The following is a 19,664-nucleotide window of genomic DNA, read 5'->3' on the forward strand; positions in this document are numbered from 1 at the left end:
TGTATATCTCTTTCAGGTCAACTCTATCAGATTGAAAAATGGTAGGAAAAGTTAATTGAGACAGTTTTTTTTTTTTTTTTTTTTTTTGTGGTTTTTGGCCGAGGCTGGGTTTGAACCCAACCACCTCCAGCATATGGGACTGGTGCCCTATCCCTTTGAGCCACAGGCGCCGCCCAATTGAGACAGTTTTAAAGATAATTTTTATTATAAGCACAAATGAAGTACTGGGAGGAGGTAAAAGCATAATTTGGTAATAAAGGGAAACTTTAGCGCTCTTACCCATTACTAATTAAATAATTAATAGAAATGGGAGCATCATAGAAATAAATAATTAACAGATGGGAAAATTCTGAAAAGAAGAATAATTAGAACAAATTATCTCTAATAGATATTAAAGTTTATTAGAAAGTTAAAAGATAACAAAGTGTTTTCATAAATAGACAAAAGGTCAGTAGGACAGAAGAGAGTCCAGAGCTATTTCCTTTTTTTTAAAGAGAGTTTCACTTTGTTGCCCTTGGTAGCGTGCCTTGGCATCACAGCTCACAGCAACCTCCAACTCTTGGGCTTATGTGATTCTCTTGCCTCAGCCCCCCAAGTAGCTGGGACTACAGGCGCCCACCACATCACCTGGCTATTTTTTTGTTGCAATTTGGCCAGGGCCGGGTTTGAACCTGCCACCCTTGGTATATGGGGCTGGCGCACGACTCATACTGAGCCACAGGTGCTGCCCCAGAGCTATTTCCTAGTACATATGGAACACAGTAATAGGTATAATCATATACATAGTACATGCACAATTTATGTACATGAATAGTACATACATTGACTAGCCACTTTTTTACTTTTGATAAAAATAAAGCACTTATGTAGCAATAAATTGTATTTGGATTAAAGATTTAATGTGATAACATGAGATGGTAATAATATTTTAAAAACATATAGAGAATTTTTTTTATAATTATAGGGTGAGAAGTCCTTCCCAATCAGAAAGACATCGGACTACATAAAGTATTTTTGTTTTAAGTATTTTGCATAACTTTTTAAAAAATTGTTAACCTATGTCATCTAGAGTAATTTTCTTAATATCTGAAGAGCTCTAATAAAAGCCTCAATAACCCAGCAGATATATTGGAAAATTGTATAAATAGGCAGATTATAGACAAAGAAGTAGAGATTAATTTGAAGATTGATACAACTTTACCTTAAACAAAAACTCGATCATACCAGTTTTCATGTCACATTGGGGAGATAATTTTTTATCCAGATAATTTTTTTTTCTTTTGACTACATTTGTGTGGCAATGGGGAAACCCCACTCTCATGTACTATTGATGGGGAAATTAATTGGTACATTCTTTTTGTAGGACAGTTCAGTGTTAATTGTTAAAATTTAAATTCATGTTCCTTTAGACACCTCAAGTCCATGTCTACAAATTTCTTTGCACTAGTAATAATTCATTGGACATACAAAGATGAGTATAGGGATGTTTCTTGCAGGGTTCTTTCAAAATTATTGCCAGGTTAGCTCTTAACTAAATCTAAGTATTATTATTATTATGTAATACTGAAATGTTTTTCTTGTTATTTTAGCCAAAACTGGACAAGCCAAGATATCTACACCCAAAGTAAACAAACCCACAGGTATAGTTTTGATTAACGTTTTAGACATATTAAGTTTAAATTATCTAAGCAGTGTGTAGCAGTAGTCTTGGATTTCATGTAACATGGTCTGTATTAAATTTATACCAATCTTTGAGATTAATAGTCATCTAGCAGTTTTAAGAAATGAGATTTAGTAGCTAATGATCTTATAGCAGTTACATAAATAAGGGTATTTAACTGGAGAATATCAGATATATTTTTCTCTTTTATTGAGGTTTTCTCTCCACACAGTACAGTCCAGAAAGCAGACATGTTCCTTAGCATGGAATGACATGTCCTTAGTCACTATTGTTGTGGACTATAGTGAGTTTTTAAGTAATTATTATTTTTCTTTTTCACTTTCTCCTAACATAATCCTCCCTTTTCCTTTTCCTATCATTTCTGGTAAATGCTAGTTAATTCAAGACATCTCTTTAAACAGATAGGAATCAATGTTAAAAAAGAAAGGAAGCTGCCTTAAATTGGCAAATACCATTGTTAGTGGCAGATCCAGTATCTTCATATAGTAGTTTCATAGAAACAGTTATCTGAGGGTGACATGGGTGGCTGTGAAACTTGTCTTGAAACTACATTTATTTAGCAAACATTTTGATACTACTTTGATAGTATAGGAGACAAAGCAGATTTGGTGGAATGGATACTAAATTTGTTAACCACATCTTTACTGTTGCAAATTAACACTGGCTATTTTTTCTGAAGTCCTGTATACCTAAATGGAAGTAATAAAGTGATGAATTGACTTGTGATAACAATAAGGGATTCTGAAAGAAATACATTAAAGGCTCACTGAGGGTCGGAGAAGGTGAGCTGTGGTAGTCACCACCCTTATGGGGAAATGTGCATAGAAGTATGTTAATGTCTCGAGGTTTCTTGATTTAACTTGGAATTCAACTTAGATCTTTCACCTTAGTTGTTATAAATCCTAATTTTCAGAATAAAATCTCCTGTTACTATCTGAATGAAAAGGGTAGGGAATTCCCTCTGGCATTCTGATTTCTTTTTTTCCTTTTTTCTTTTTGAAGACAGAGTCTTACTTTGTTACCCTCAGGTGCTGTGGCGTCATAGCTCACAGCAACCTAAAACTCTTGGGCTCAAATGATCTTCTTGCCTCATCCTCCTAAGTAGCTGGGTCTACAGGTGCCTGCTACAATTCTTGGCTATTTTTAGAGATGGGGTCTCGCTTTTGCTCAGGCTGATCTTGAACTCTTGAGCTCAATCCACCTGCCCTGGCCTCTCAGAGCGTTAGGATTACAGGCATGAGCCACAGTGCCTGCTCCTTGGCCTTCTGATTTCAAGATCTTTTTTTTTTTTAAGCACCAAAGGGAACAAGAAAAGCTTCATCTTTCTCAGCTTTACTCCTTTTAAGGAAAAGCTCTGTTAATAAAATTTAGATTTAGTTAAAGCCTGTGCATAAGGACCCAGGAAGGCCTCAGGTTTCTTTAGCGCCTTAGCTTCTGGGTGCAACACTTTTGATCATAATCATTATAAGCAACATCATCTTGGAAAACAAGCAATAGATGTGTAGGTACAACGAATGGTCAGGGCAATTTAAACAGTGCTGTATAATTAGGAACAGATCAAAGCAGTCTTTATGTGACCTGACCTATTTGCTTATACATATACATAATGAAACACTCGGGAGTGGGACCCACCTCTAAACATGAAATTTATTTGTTTATTTATTTTTGAGACAAAGTCTCACTATATCACCCTTGGTAGAGTGCCGTGGTGTCACAGCTTACAGCAACCTCCAACTCTTGGTCTTAAGTGATTCTCTTGCCTTAGCCTTCGAAGTAGCTGGGACTACAGGTGCCTGCCACAACACCCAGCTATTTTTTGGTTGCAGTTGTTCAGCTGGCCCAGGTCAGGTTTGAACCCGCCACCCTCGGTGTACGTGGCTGGTGCTGTAACCACTGTGCTATGGGTGCCGAGCCTGAAATTTATTTATTTTTTGTATATATTTCTTCATACAGATTGCCAGAAGGTGATTTTACATAATTTAAATAATTTTATGCATGAAACAAACGTATGTGTAGAATTTTCTACTTGTGTCATCCTGTAGGTGTCAAAAAGCTTCAGATTTTGGAGCATTTCAGAGTTTAGATTTTTGGATTAGGGATGTTCAACCTGTCCACCAGCAGGAAGGTAAATCTTACTTTAGTGATATTTGCCTTCCTGAAGGAATAATTGACATTGCTAAGTTTGGAAAAATGGCCTGTTCCAGCTGGGCAGAGTGGCTCACACCTGTAATTCTAGCATTCTGGGAGGCCAAGGTAGGTGGATTTCTTGAGCTCAGGTGTCCAAGATCAGCCTAAGCAAGAGCAAGTCCCCGTCTTTAAAAATAGCCAGGTGTTGTGATCGCCTATAGTCCCAGCTACTCTGGAGGTTGAGGCCAGAAGGTTGCTTCAACCCACGAGTTTGAGGTTGCTGTGAGCTGTGACGCCACAGCACTCTGTTAAGGGCAACATATCTCAAAAAAAGAAAAGAAAATGGCCTGTTCCCCCAAAGCTAATAGCAGTTTATGTTTTGAATAAGATATTGTCTGTTCTATTCTTACCTTGTGGGGACTTGGGGGATTATTGATCCTAGTTACACAAACCAGTTTTGACTACAGCTTTTGTGATTTAGGGAAATCAGCAAGTTCTGTAAAATCTGTGGTAACTGTAGCTGCAAAAGGGAATAAGGCTTCAATCAAAACAGGTAAGACCTTTGTGGGATAGAGATTTTATGTATATTCTAATTCTTCCCTAAATAATGTAATAAATGTAGCATCAAAAGCAAGTTTTAAATTCATATAATAATTTTTAGCATGTAATAGAATTTATTTGTTGCTACTTTAGCCTTTGACAGTGTCTGCCATTGCAGTTACTTGTTTTGTGCATGTGTATAATCACAACTACAATATATATACACATATATAAGTATACGGCTATTTATACATTTGACAGCTTTATAATCACAGGCTACTCTGTGATCTGTCATTTTTCCCCATGAATTGTTTATTCTGTTTTCTCTATTTTTGAGAGCTGTCACTTTACGTTGCCATCTTCATTCAGCTTATATAATTCCTGTGATGTTTGTTAGTTTTTAAAAGAGTACTTCTTTCCATGTTAGAATGTGTTTTCTTCAAAAAGAAATGGGCTGTATTTGGAATAAATATAGCATATTGAAGCTAGCTAGATTTTTTTTTAGTAATATCTTTTCCAATAGATTAATTTTAGAAAACTTTGGAGAAATTGCAAAATTGGATTTTTTTTGTGTTACTATGATGTGTTTCTGCTATGTAAGGGTTAAACTTGTTCCTTTAAGGCCATTACCAGAAAATGGTATCTCAGCCTAAATTTGCTTTTAATCTCACTGGGAAACAAGTCTTTAAATAGAAAAAAGAATATATGGAAAAGAACTACTTCTATAATAAAGTCAAACTAACTTCCTAATACATGAGTATGAAACATGTTAAATGATTGAACAAACCTTAGAATAATGATTCAATTCTACTTTTAAAAGCAAAATCTGGTGGAAAGAAGTCTTTAGAAGCTAAAAAGACTGGGAGTGTAAAAACCAAAGACCCCAGTAAACCTGTGACTTTACCAGGTAAGCTTGAAATGCTGTCATTCAGTGCTTTATTTTTTTTAGATCTTCTTGGTGTACATTTATATTATGTTTTGAAATTTTGCTTTTAAGTCTTTTAAGTAAAAAAAAAATTTAAATCCTCAGAGGGATTATTGTGTTTTGCTTTTCAAAGAGAAATTTATGAGGATCAACTTCTGTCAAGTCAGTTTAAAGAGACTTGAAATGACCAAAACAAGGGCTGGGCGCTGTGGCTCATGCTTGTAATCCTAGCACTCTGGGAGGCCCAGGCAGATGGATCACTTGAGCTCAGGAGTTTGAGACCAGCCAGAGCAAGAACGAGACCCCCGTCTCTAAAAATATCTGGCATAGTCACCTGTAGTCACAGCTACTTGGGAAGTTGAGGCAAGAGGATCACTTGAGCCCAAGAGTTTGAGGTTGCTATGAGCTGTGATGCCACAGCACTCTACTGAGGGTGACAAAATAAGACACTAAAAAAAAAGAAATGACAAAAACAAACTAGCTTAAGTTCCTATTTAGAGTCATTAGTTTAATTGCATTAGTGTTTTCTTAGACTATTATATTGGACTGTTTCATGCAGAAAACTCAGATATAAAGACCAGTATGGAAGCCAAAATCATTGAAAACAGTGCTAAAGAAACTGTTTCAGGTAGGTCAATAGAAATTCTGTTTTGTTCTTGTATGTTTAAATGTAGAAGGAAAAGTAAAATTTTAGGAAAAGAGATACTTGCTAAATTACCTGTCTCTCTGACACATATATATTTTGATAATGGTGTTGTACCAAAGTGAGATTAAGAATGTTATGATTCATATCTTCCTCCATCTCTTGATTATTCTAAAATTTTGCTCTCAGAAGGGATAAAACTAAATGTATTATTTAAAGGCCACCATCACCTTCATAGCTATTTCCTACTTACTCTCTAGTACCTTGTGAGGTATATACATTTTCATGTAGCTATTGAATGAAGTGAGATCTTGTGAATAAAATCTTTGCATGAATTTTTATTTTATTAAGACGCTGCATTGGAGACTACAGAAAGTGAACCAGTAAGCAAGGTCAGTTTTTATGTTTTATTTGTTTCTTTCAAGCTTAAGTAATTTTGTCAATTTTTATTATTATTATTATTATTAAACACTGATAAAAAATTTTTACAGTGTTTGGCCTGGTGAAAATTCCTAGTCATTTGTGACTTTTTAAATAGATTTCAATCGAAACCCTTAAGTTGCAGAGTACGTCAACAAAAATTTAGGAACAGATTTTCAATAAATGTATGTTTTTGAAGATTAACTTTTCACTGAGTGCATGATGTTAAGCCAGATGGCTTTTGGGTAAACAACAGTTTGTCAAGTTAGAACCAATGGATAAAGGACAGAAAGTTTCACTTAATATATTGTTTTCCTGTGGTTATATCTGTTACTATGAGTATATTAAAACTTTGTTAATTTTCAAACCCAGCCCTGGCCAAACTGCAACAACAAAAAGTAGCTGGGCATTTTGGGCATTTTAGTCCCAGCTACTTGAGAGGCTGAGGCAAGAGAATCACCTAAGATCAGGAGTTGGAGGTTGCTGTGAGCTGTGATGCCACTGCATTGTACTGAGGGCAATAAAGTGAGACTATGCCTCTTAAAAAAAAAAAAACTTTGTTAATTTAGATTTTATTTTTATTCTCTTTTATTAAATCATAGCTGTGTACATTAATGCAATCATGGGGTACAATGTCCTGGTTTTTGTTAATTTAGATTTTACTGTTTTAGATTTTGAGGTCCTAAGCATAAGTTTATTTTGTCTGTTAGATCCATTCAAGTAGTTTTAAGTAATGTCTTATTTAGGAAGAATATTTTAAAATAGCAGTCGCCAACCTTTTGGGAACCAGGGACTGGTTTCGTGAAAGACCATTTTTCCACGGATGGGTGGGTGGTGGGCTGGCATCCTGCTGTGTGGCCTGGTTCCTAGGCTTCATGGAGACAATTTTCCATGGTACACAGCTTTGCAGGCCTAGCTTCTAACAGGATAAGAAACAGTACTGGTCCATGGCCCCTGGGGGTTAGGGACTGCAGTTTTAAAGAATCAATTGTGACTATATTAGATTCACATAAAGTACTTTAGAAGGAACCATTTATGAACACACTTGACATGGTTAAAATCACTCTCAACTAGTTTATGAAAATTACAACTTTCTGCCTTTTCTTTATAAAAGTCAAAATTGCTAAGTTTACTGTACCACTTCTTTAGGAATTTCCTTAACATATACAAAAAGAAAAACAGGCATCTTGAAGAATAAAATTGATCTGAGAGAAGGGATAACAGAAAACAGAGCACTTAGCATTGGGGTTTGGGGTGTGGGCTAAGGATCCTGTGGGAGTTTTTTATATTGCCTACAAGTGATTGTCTATACAGAAATATAAAAAGGTACACACTGATTTGTTAGGGATGTTAGCATCTCAAGGCAAGGACATTTTTTACAGAACATGAAAGGAAGGAGTTATAGACTGAGACAAGTGAACTTGTGTTTCAAAACAATGGGTGAGGCCAACCATAATGGCTCACACCTGTAATCCTACCACTTTGGAAGGTCAATGTAGGAGTATCACTTGAGACCAGGAGTTTGAGAACAGCTTGAGCAAGGGCAAGACCCCATCTCTACAAAAAGTATAATAGAAAATTTTGCTGGGCATGGTGGTGGTACACCTGTAGTCTCCACTTCTGAGGAAGCCAAAACAAGATGATTGCTCCAGCCCAGGATTTTGAGGTTGTAGTGAGCTATGATCATGTCTTTGTACTCTAGCCTGGCTGGCAGAGTAAGACCCCATCTCAAATACCTCCCCTCCACCCCCTCCCACCCCCATCGCCCCAAAAACAATGGGTAAAAAAAGCCCAACAGACCTGGTCTAGGTGATAGATGGTACAAATGAGATTATTCTGTGCACTTGACAATATAAATTTGCAAACTTTTGTTTTGTTTCATTTTTGAGGTTTAGTCCAGCCTCCTGCATTTATCAGACTTTCCTTAGTATTAAATGCATATAAGTATTAACATAACATATGATGTGCAGTATAAACTTAAGTAAATATAAAAGCAGTTAAAGAAATTTTAATGTCAGTTTTTTAAATTTGTTTTGAAGGAAACAGAGGAAATGCGTGTGGTACTTATTTCTAATTTGCCTAATAAAGGATATTCTATAGAAGAAGTTTGTAATTTAGCAAAGCCATTTGGTGCTTTAAAAGATATTTTGATTTTATCATCTCATAAAAAGGTAAGAGTTAATAATAGCTGTTTTTATTTTCTGCAAGCACAATTTGAAAAACATTAAATTTACAAAATTAGAAATAAAGGGTTTAAAACCAGCATGTAAAGGAGTTAAACTGTTTTAAACTAAGAGATCTTTTAAAAATATAAAACAGATACTCTTTTAGTATTTGTCTAATCAGGCATAGTTTTAATGATGGGAAGAAATATCTTACTAATGTACCAAAGTTTTACTCAAAATTTTAGTTTAATAGAAAATGTTGACCAGGCATTGTGGCTCAAGCCTGTAATCCTTTGGGAGGCTGAGGTAGGCTGAGTGATTACAGGATAATCACTTTGGGAGGCTGAGGTAGGAGAATCACAGATCACTTGAGGGAAGGAATTTGAAAACAGCCTGGGCAATATAATGAGACTCAGTCTTTACAAAAAAAATTTAAAAATCATCCAGGTATGGTGGTATATGCCTGTTAGTTGTAGCTACTCAGGACGCTGAAGAGGAAAATCACTTGAGCCCAGAAATTAAGAGATTGTAGCAAACTCTGATGACATCACTGCATTCTAAACAGGCAGACAGAGGAAGACTCTCAAATAAACAAAATGTTTAACTACTTTAATGTATTTAATAAAGAGCATTTTTGCATGACTTAAGATTTTTATAGATCACTTTTTTACTAGTATTTTTTTATTCTTTCTGCTGTTTACCAGTGATACTTAAATAGGAAATGACCATTTTCAGACTAATGATGTCATCAGTACTTAGAGCAATCTAGGTTTATCTGTATGTTCTAAGTTTTCTATGATTATGTGATAAGTATTAAGTTTAAAACAAGTTAAAATTTATTGTTAATTATAAGCAATTTGTGAAAGGAGATAAGATTTCTGGAAAGAGTTTAAATAATGGTAATGATGCCACAAGAATAGTGGTAAGTGATGTTCTTATGATAGAAAGGAGTTGGCAATCTGTACAGATCTTTGTAAGTAAAGTAGGATGTGTGGCAATGAGAGCTAGTGTGCTTAAGAAAACTAGGAGAGTAGAGTGAGTACAAGTGACGATGTAGTTTTACATTATGTTGAAAGAACATTGTTTGAATGGTTGCACAGCTCTGTAAATACACTAAAAAACCATTACATTGTATACTTTTAAATAGCTGAACTTTATGGCAGTGATATTTCAGTAAAACTATATTTTTAAAGTAGATTATCTGTAATGTTTAAAGCAGGGGTCCTCAAACTGCAGCCCGCGGGCCAAATGAGGTGGTGTGATTGTATTTGTTTCCGTTTTGTTTTTTTACTTCAAAATAAGATATGTGCAGTGTGCATAGGAATTTTTTCATAGTTTTTTTTTTTTTAACTATGTTCGGCCCTCCAACGGTCTGAGGGACAGTGAATTGGCCCCCTGTTTAAAAAGTTTGAGCATGCCTGGTTTAAAGACAGACAAGAATAAATAGAAATAAATATGAATTATATTTTATGTGACAGTACATTGAAGAAGAGGAAATTTGGTGTATTTAGAAACAATTAAAATTGATATAAGTAGCAAATCCAGACTAACAAAGCCTACATCATTGTTCAGTTTTTATTAGAGTTGATAGAAGTATTAAATATTTGGGGACTTAATCCTTTTGTAGATATTATATGGAAAATTATTAGGTTCCTTTATATAAATACTTAAAATGTTTGTGAAGATAACATAAAGCAAAATGGAAATTAAATTGAAAAATAATTTGTGTAAAATGGGAAACAGGATTTGTAGCCACATTATACTACAACATATTAAAAGTTCAATGATTGGACAAACAATATAGAGGTAATTCATTTAAGGATAGACTTATGAATAAACATTGGCTTCTACCTTGTTAGTTGTCAACTTCTTTACTTACCCAGGTATGAAAATTAAAACTAAAAAACATGGAGCTATAATTTTATACCTCTGAAAATAGCAGAATGGAAAATAACTTGACACTGGCGGCACTTGTGGCTCAAGGAGTAGGGCACCGGTCCCATATGCCAGAGGTGGCAGGTTCAACCTAGCCCCGGCCAAAATCAAAAAAAAAAAAAAAAGGAAAATAACATGACACTCATTCCATTTATTCAGTTCTTATTTCTCATATTTTATCAATCATTAAATTTATTTACTCAGATATCCATTAATATTCATTACAGGCTATGGAGACCAGCTGGTGCAACTTAGTGAGACCTCATTTCTACAAAAAATTTAAAAATTAGTCAAATGTGATGTGTGCCTGTATTCCTAGCTGTTTGAGAGGTCAAGGCAGGAGGATTACTTGAGTCCCGGTGTTTGAGGTAGCATTGAATTATAATTGTGATACTGCACTAGATCCTGGGTGAGAGCCTGTCTCCAAAAAACAAAAAAAAAAATTACTAGAAATTTAATGTCTACTTAATGTAAGGTAATGGTCTGGATACTAAGGATACAGTGATGAATAAGATAAAACTTAGTGTCAGTTGCAAAAATGTCCCTTGTTTCTGTCTTCGGTATTGTCTTAAGGGTTCAGTTATTCATTATTTCTTCCTTATATGTACTGTTTTTAGCCTGTAGTCCTCACCTTTCTAAGGACTACTTATTTTATCTTAAACATTTATTTGACTGAAGTAGTTTGCTCATAGTTATAAGTCTTTTTTACAAGAAAAATAATTTAAATAAAACTTCTCTTTTTATTCTTGTAATTTTTATTTTAAAAGGCATGTATAGAAATAAATAGAAAATCTGCAGATTCTATGATAAAGTTTTATACCTGCTTCCCAGTGTCAATGGATGGAAATGAACTCTCAATAAGTATGGCTCCTGAAAACGTGAATATAAAAGATGAGGTAAATCATGCATTTAACCATCATTTTTACTAGCTTTTACTTCTTAGTAGATTTTTGTAGTCTGTTATGTTTTCAAGTTTTGTTCTTCGGGTCACATTTTTCCTTTCAGGCATTGATAAAGCTTTTTCCTGTCCCTCCAGTAATCCTAATCCCACATTTGAGAGTTCATAGTAAGAGAACTCTTTTCCTTTTGTGTGTTGAGATGAGAGAAAGATTGAATACTATTTGAAATTAGGCTTCTCCTTTCTGTTCTCAGCTCATTGCCATTATCTGTTATTCAAACTGAATTATCTTTAATTTTTTTTCTCATTTCTCACATTTGTTCCCCCACTAGATCGGGTCTATTTTAACTTTGTGGAGCTTGTTCCGTCTTCCTCATGTCATCCACCATTGCTTTTTATCTTCTGACAACTCTCACTGGACCATCAAAGTAGTTGATCACTACCATCAGTTTTGTCTCCTTCAAGTTCTTTCTATACAAATCCATTAAGACTGATATTAAATGCAAGTCTATTCAAATTCAGCTTTGCTGATGTAAAAATCATTCATTGTCTCTGTGTGGCCTGTAAACATTTACTACCAACGACTAAGAAGCACGAGGTAGAAATAATAGCAGAATCTCTAGAGAAAAGTGGAAATACATGTGATTTGACAAAGCCATTCATTGTGTATCATGTGAATCTGGTCGATACAGTTGATGAGATTATTTTATACATGTCAGTAGTGTTAAAGAGAAAAAAAATTAGGAGCCATAGTCTCATGAAGTCCAGGTTTCTTTTCTGCACACAAATCCTTCTGTTATCTTCTTTTAGCTTTGACATTCTTGTTTTGTACCACTCTTGGCTTTCTTTTTAATTTAACAGCACCACATCGCTATATACTTACACACTATGCTGTTTGTTACTTGCCTACATCTCTGTTCTTCGTAATCTCTTCCTTTGCTTAGTTAATTTTTCTTGTATAATTTGAACTCTTTCCTGTTGTCTAAATTTCCAATTCCTTATATGTGAATTTGAATGTCTTCTCTAAATAGTACTGCCTTACTAGTCTTCAATATTCTTAAAGGAAAAGGGAGAATTAAGTTGTATGGGCAGGGTGGAACATTGGTAACTTAGGAAAAGGGAAAGATTTTTGGTAGGAACATAATTTTTGCTGTCTCATTTTATGAGGTACTGTGTAATGCATATTGATGTAGGTTACTAAGTAAGTATATGAATATGGAAGAACTTAACACCTTCAACCTTTATCTATTTTGGCTTTTTAGGAAGCTATATTTACAACCTTGATTAAAGAAAATGACCCAGAGGTGAGTTTTACATTTAACCACTTTTTTGTATGCTTGTGTAATTGATAGAAGCATTGATTGTTTTATTTGCTTACCTTTTAGGAATTAAAGAAAATCTTAGTACTAATGTTAAGGTAGTGAGGTGGGTGGAGATGGCAGATTGGTCTTCTTGGTAAAAATAAGAGATAAAGGATGTGGTAATCCCTGGTCTCAAAGATACTGGGGTGCATATTAAGTATTCCAGTAAGTTGTTGCTCTGTCTAAGGATGTTTAGGGTTAATATATTATTGTGGAAATACTATACCTCTCATTTTAGTATATCATTTTCTGTTTACTCATATCTAATATTCATACCTCACCATCTTTACTCCTTTTTTTACTCTTGTGCAGAGGACATCATCTAGCCTTTGTAATAGTAAGTTACTGTTAATCTCTGTTTTGCAATTTAATGCTTCAGCTGTGGTTTTTTTCCCCCTCATGTTTTCCCTTAAAATAAACTGCAGGCAAATATAGATAAAATTCAAAATCGATTTGTACATTTTGATAATTTACCCGAAGACGGACTTCAGTGTGTACTTTGTGTTGGACTTCAGTTTGGAAAAGTGGATCACCATGTATTCATGCATAATAGAAATAAGGTAACAAGATTCTCTCTAATTTAGTTGTATGTTCTATAAAGAATATATAACTGAACCCTATATTCCTATGGTCTGCAACTTTTTATTCAGCTATAAACTGAAACACCTATAAACATTTTGAACACTTAGAATTATGATAGACTGAGATACTTTCTTAAAAGAACCAAAAATTGTTCATCTATTCACATTTGGTACATCTTCTGTATTTTATATTAATTGAGCTATATGTTCATTAAAATTAGATTTTGATAAGCTGTCTATTGCCTAGAAAGTGAGATTTCACACCAAAGTTCATAATATTTACTTCATACAAAGTAGTTAGTTGACCCAACAACTGTGTATCAATTTATTTTTTGTACTCCTAACTGATAAATAGAGCATGTTTGGCACTTTAGAGATAGTGTGACATACAAGTGGGGCACAGGTTGCATATAGGAATTCTAAACCTTTGTTATAGACATCCTTAATCCTCTGGTTTTTTTTTTTTTTTTTTTATTGTTGGGGATTCATTGAGGGTACAGTAAGCCAGGTTACACTGATTGCAATTGTTAGGTAAAGTCCCTCTTGCAATCATGTCTTGCCCCCATAAAGTGTGACACACACCAAGGCCCCACCCACCTCCCTCCTTCCCTCTTTCTGTTCCCCCCCATAACCATAATTGTCATTAATTGTCCTCATATCAAAATTGAGTACATAGGATTCATGCTTCTCCCTTAATCCTCTGTTTTAACAAATACTTACCATCCTCTTATTTTGCCTTGCCTTTGCAACATTCTAAGAATTGTTTTCTCTTGTTTACTTTGAAATAAGGATTTATTTTACCTTAGTAAGGTAAAAGAAAAATATATTTCAACTTTTTAAAAATTGAAACAAAAATTGTTGTGGTAAAATACATGAATTTTACTACCTGTAAACATAAACTTAACCATTTTAACCATGTTTAAGTGTCAGTCCAGTGGTATTAAGCACATTTACATTGTGCAACCATCAGAACCATTGTATTTTGAGAACTTTTTTCTTCTTAAACTGAAGTTTCCTATCCCTTTTCTTCCTTCCCCTTCCCAGCCATGTCAAAACCACCATTCTTTTATTTTTATGAATTCCAACTATTTTGGGTACCTCATACACATGGAATTACATTGTATTGGCATTTCTGTGACTGGCTTATTTCACGTAGCATTATGTCGTTCAGGTTTATTCATGTTGTGGCACATGTCAGAATTTCCTTTTTAAGGCTGAATAATAACGCTGTTCATACATATACAACATTTTGTATATCCCCTTATCTGTTGATGGGCAGTTGGGTTACTTTCACTGTTTGGCTGTTTGTAATGATGTCCCTGTGAACAAGGTTGTACAAATAACCTGTCTTGAGTTCCTGCTTTCAGTCTTTTTGGGTATATATTGAAATGTGGAATTGCTGGGTAATTCTGCTTTTAATTTGTTAAAGAACTGTGTATATATTTTTGTCTTTTCCAAAGGCGATTCTTCAGTTAGATAGTCCTGAATCTGCTCAGTCTATGTACAGCTTTCTGAAACAAAATCCCCAGCACATAGGTGACCATGTGTTGACCTGTACCTTATCTTCAAAGATAGACTCATCAGAGGTAATTTTTTTTTTAATCAGCTTTTTTGCTTTTAGGAAATTAAAGAAATACAAAGGTCATTTTCCCAAAGCTCAAAAGTACTCTGAAGGTAATTTCAAGAATTATGCTCAGGCAGTAGTCAAACTGTTTCCCTGTATAGATGTTCTTTTTCTTTAAAGTTGTGTAATCACTGTTAAAATTCTCATGGTTTCTGGAGCAATATAAGCTTAGCTGAGAATAAATGAAGGTAATTTTAAAAAATGTAACATATGCATTCTGATATTACTGACGTGTGTATGTATATTCTACATATGTAACATAATTGTCTCCAACATGCAGGGGCTACTTTGAATCTATTTTGGCTTCTTTTTGAAAGAAAGATTTTTTTTATTCTTTTATTTGCTTATATTATACTTTTTTATAAACTTACTGTGTAAGAAAGAATTTACAGGTTCTTGACTTTCACAGTAATACATGTGGGAAAGCTGTGAACAGTCTACCTGTGAATTAAAGAGTTAAATTCAGATTCAAATGTTTTCTCTTCCTATTAGTTTCATTGTTTGACAATGGCAGAAGAGAAAGAATAGGTCCCAGTATTTGGTGTTTGCCTGTTTTTTGTTAAATTGCTAAAATTTTTTTACCAGCTAAGAAAAAAAGGAAATTCTACATTCCAAATCTTAATTAAACAGGGTACCTATAAGTAAATGTACTGTCATAAATAACTGGTCTAAGCACAAATTTGAGTGGCTTATTTCACTCAAATTTTTTTTAAGTTTTTAGCTTTTTCTGAACAGAACATTGCATTTTTGAAATTTATCATTGATGTTTTTGAAGCATTTTTGAAATTTATCATTGATGTTTTTGAAGTTATTACTTAGTTGTGTTCAAATAAGTTCGAATTTACAGTAAATCCTGACTAAAATTCTTCCAGAAATCTAGTCACAAATTCTTAGAGTTAAAGAAAATGAGAATTTATAAAAACATCTGCCTGAATTGGTACTCTATTTTCTGAGCCTTTATCCAGAACCTTATTCTTACAGTTTATTAAGTTGGGAGAGCACATTTGGTTCATTGAAAAAGACCTAGCTCTACTCCCAGATTTTTATTCTAATAGTGTCTATTTTGCTACTATTTAAAATGAGTTTATTATGATTTAATATTATCTTTCTAACATTCCCCATTTTTATTATGTGAAATGTTATTTCCTTGTATAGTATGTTGTAACCTTATTTTTTTATGTCTATAGTTAGCTTGCACATGAAGCATGCAGTAATCATTACTAATACTAAATACTGTATCTTTGGCTTGGCTCTTGTAGCTCAAATGGCTAAGATGCTGGCCAACTTACACAAGAGCTGGCGGGCTCGAATCTAGCCAGGGTCTGCCAAATGGCAAGGACAACTACAACCAAAAAATGGCCGCACATTGTGGTGGGTGCCTGTAGTCCCAGCTACTTGGGAGACTGAGGCAAGAGAATCGCCTAAGCCCAGGAGTTGGAGGTTGCTGTCAGCTGTGATGCCATGGCACGCTACCCAGGGTGACAGCTTGAGCTCTGTCTCAAAAAAATAAAAAAATGAATAAATAAATACTGTATCTTTGATATCTGAGTATGAAGATACTTACTACAGAATTACATAGTAATGAGAGTGGGTGTATAAAGAAGCAAATATGTAATATGCATCCATAATTTGTGCATTCAAAGGTGAGTTTCTTACATTCCCAGTCATTTCTCAAAGTTGTGCCACAGTTTTGTTTCTTTTTTTACCTGATAAAGTTTGTGTGGATGGTACATTTTCTGAATCCCTGCATACGTGAAATCCACTATATTTTGCTCTTAGATGTTTGTCTAGGTGGAGAATTCTGTACTCAGGTGGTTTTTCCCTTGATTTCAGCAACAAGTACTTTTGAGTAGAAGGCTAATTTTATTCATACCTATTTAGTTTCTCTGAAAGCTTTTAAGATTAAAAGATACAGCCAGGCACACATGTAGTCCCAGCTACTTGGGAAGCTGACTGGTGTGCTATGGTGGTCATGTGTCCACACTAAGTTTAGCATCAATATGGTGACCTCACAGGAGCAGGGGATCACCAGGTTGCCTAAGGAGGGGTGAACCAGCCCAGATTGGAAACATAGCAAGTAAGAATTCCCAAGATGATCAGGAGCAGGATTGTATCTTACGAATAGCCACTGCCCTTCAGCCTGGGCAACATAGTGAGACTTCGTATTTTATTTTTAAAAAAATTTTTTAAAGTGGGTGTTGTGTAACTTAAGAGTGATAAGCTCTCTGCAAACGAGTTATTTGAGAGGCCCTAAAGGAAGTTAAGAGAACAATCTCTAAGACAGTGATTCTCAACCTTCTTAATGCTATGGCCTTTTTTTTTTTTTTTTTTAAGAGACAGAGTCTCACTTTGTCGCCCTTGGTACAGTGCTGTGGCGTCACAGCTCACAGCAACCTCTCCAGCTCTTGGGCTTAGGCGATTCTCTTGTCTCAGCCTCCCGAGTAGCTCGGTCTACAGGCACCCGCCACAACGCCCAGCTATTTTTTGTTGCAGCTGGCATTTGTTGTTTAGCAGGCCTGGGCTGGGTTTGAACCAGCCAGCCTCCGTATATGTGGCTGACGCTGTAACCACTGTGCTACTGGTGCCGAGCCCATTCAAGAATTTCTAAGTACGGTCAGTATAGCTAGGCCAGTTAGCAACATTATCTCTTGGTTTGGGACTCACTTCTTACAAACTGCTCAGAGCATTCAGTGATTTCTATAAAATCTAAAGATAGTGTGTTCCTTCACCAGAGGAAAGTTTTCCCTTATTATTTCTTTGGTTCAGTTTTTAATGTTCTATTTTTCTGAAAATAACACTATACTGACTTTGCAGATCTAGTCTATTGAATTTTTCCGAAGATGTTCTTTAGAGGTTTTTTGGTGGTGGTGCAGGGGGTGGGATCATCATTGAGGGTACAGTGAACCAGGTTACACTGCTTGGCATTTGTTAGGTAAAGTCCCTCTTATAATTGTGTCCCACCCCCAAGAGGTGTGTCACATTGTGACTCCCCTCCCTTCCTCCCTCCTTCCCTGTCTCCACTCCCCTGTTCCATCATCCTCTACCATGTACTAGCATCAGTCGTCCTCACATGAGAATTGAGTACATAAGATTCTTGCTTCTCCCATTCTTGTGATGCTTTACTAAGAAGAATATACTTCAACTCCATCCAGATTAATACAAAGATGTAAAGTCTCCATCTTTTTTAGTGACTGAATGGTATTCCATGGTATACATATGCCACAGCTTGTTAATCCATTCCTGGTGGACGTTTAGGCTGTTTCACATTTTGGCAATTATAAATTGAGCTATGATAAACAGTCTAGCTGTTTAAGGACACAGCAAGTGTCCTTATGGTAAAATGATGTTTTTTCTCTGGGTAGATACCCAGTAATGGGATTGCAAGATCAAATGGGAGCTCTAGTTTGAGTTCTTTGTGGATTCTCCATACTTCCTTCTGAAAAGGTTGTATTCGTTTGCAGTCCCACCAGCAGTGTAAAAGTGTTTCCTTCTCTCCACATCCACACCAGCATCTGCAGCTTTGAGACTTTGTGATGTGGGCCATTCTTGCTGGGGTTAAGTGATATCTCAGGGTGCTTTTGATTTGCATTTCTCTAATAATTAGGGATGATGAGCATTTTTTCATATGTTAGCCACCCGTCTGTCTTCATTAGAACATTGATATAAGGGATTGTTGGCCCTTTTTTTGATGTTGAATTTGAGTTCTCTGTAGTTATCTCTCTAGTTATCAAGCTTTTGTCTGATTCATAATATGCAAATATCTTTTCCTATTTTGATCGTTGTCTACTTATTTTGATTGTTGTCTACTTATTTTGATTGTTGTCTCCCTTATCTGTACAGAAGCTATTCAGTTTAATTAAGTCCCATTTGTTTATTTTTTTAATAAAGTCTTTTCTCAGGCTGATACCTTTGAATATTTTCCACACACTTTCTTTCAGGATTTTTATTGTTTCATGCCTTAGATTTAGATCTTTTATCCATCTTGAATCAATTGTAGTGAATGGAGAAAGGTGCAGTTTCAGGTCCAGTCTTTTACATGTGGTTATCCAGTGTATTCCCCCGGTGTATGTTCTTGTTTGGTTTATCAAAAGATCAAGTGGTTGTTAAGATACTAGTTTCATCTTATGGTTCCAGATGTCTATGTTTCTATTTTTGTGCCAGTACCACACTGTTCTGATCACTCTGGCCTTGTAGTATAGCGAAAAATCTGGTAGACTGATGCTTCTGGCCTTGTTTTTATTACTAAGAATTGCCTTAGCTCAGCAGTTCTCAACCTGTGGGTCGTGATCTCTTCCGTGGTTGAATGACCTTTTCACAGGGGTGGCCTAAGACCATCTCACATATCATATTTACATTATGATTTATAACAGTAGCAAAATCATAGTTATGAATAGCAATTGAAATAATTTCATGGTTGGGGGTCAGCACAACATGAGGAACTGTATTAAAGAGTCGAGGCATAAGGAAGGTTGAGAACCACTGCCTTAGCTATATGGGTTTTTTTCTGGTTCCATACAAAACGCAGAATTTTTTTTTTCCAAATCTTGAAAGTATGATGTTGGTATTTTAATGGGGATCGCATGGAATCTGTAGATTGCTTTCTGAAGCATAGACATTTTAAGACTGTGAGCCTGGTATATTTTTCTATTTGTTAACATCTTCTGCTATTTTCTTAGGGTTTCATAGTTTTCTTTATAGAGGCCCTTTGCCTCTTTTGTTAGGTATATTCCTAGGTATTTCATTTTCTTTGAAGCTACTGTGAAG

General features: G+C 35.1%; 1 protein-coding gene across 3 annotated transcripts in view; it reads left to right on the plus strand.

Moving 5' to 3' along the window:
• Positions 1-19,664, plus strand: part of ZNF638 (zinc finger protein 638) — a 163,088-nt gene that overhangs the window by 118,610 nt on the left and 24,814 nt on the right. For 2 of the 3 annotated variants that reach the window (XM_053586928.1, XM_053586930.1), the window contains exons 11-20: positions 1,590-1,640; positions 4,290-4,361; positions 5,169-5,255; positions 5,833-5,901; positions 6,268-6,308; positions 8,376-8,507; positions 11,204-11,332; positions 12,597-12,638; positions 13,121-13,255; positions 14,737-14,862. In XM_053586928.1, coding sequence (XP_053442903.1) covers positions 1,590-1,640; positions 4,290-4,361; positions 5,169-5,255; positions 5,833-5,901; positions 6,268-6,308; positions 8,376-8,507; positions 11,204-11,332; positions 12,597-12,638; positions 13,121-13,255; positions 14,737-14,862 — 884 coding nt within the window. The remainder of the gene's footprint in view (positions 1-1,589; positions 1,641-4,289; positions 4,362-5,168; positions 5,256-5,832; positions 5,902-6,267; positions 6,309-8,375; positions 8,508-11,203; positions 11,333-12,596; positions 12,639-13,120; positions 13,256-14,736; positions 14,863-19,664) is intronic. The other variant, XM_053586929.1, reaches the window with a different exon arrangement.

The sequence above is a fragment of the Nycticebus coucang genome, chromosome 4 (genome assembly GCF_027406575.1).
Source record: "Nycticebus coucang isolate mNycCou1 chromosome 4, mNycCou1.pri, whole genome shotgun sequence".
Lineage (NCBI taxonomy): Eukaryota > Metazoa > Chordata > Mammalia > Primates > Lorisidae > Nycticebus > Nycticebus coucang.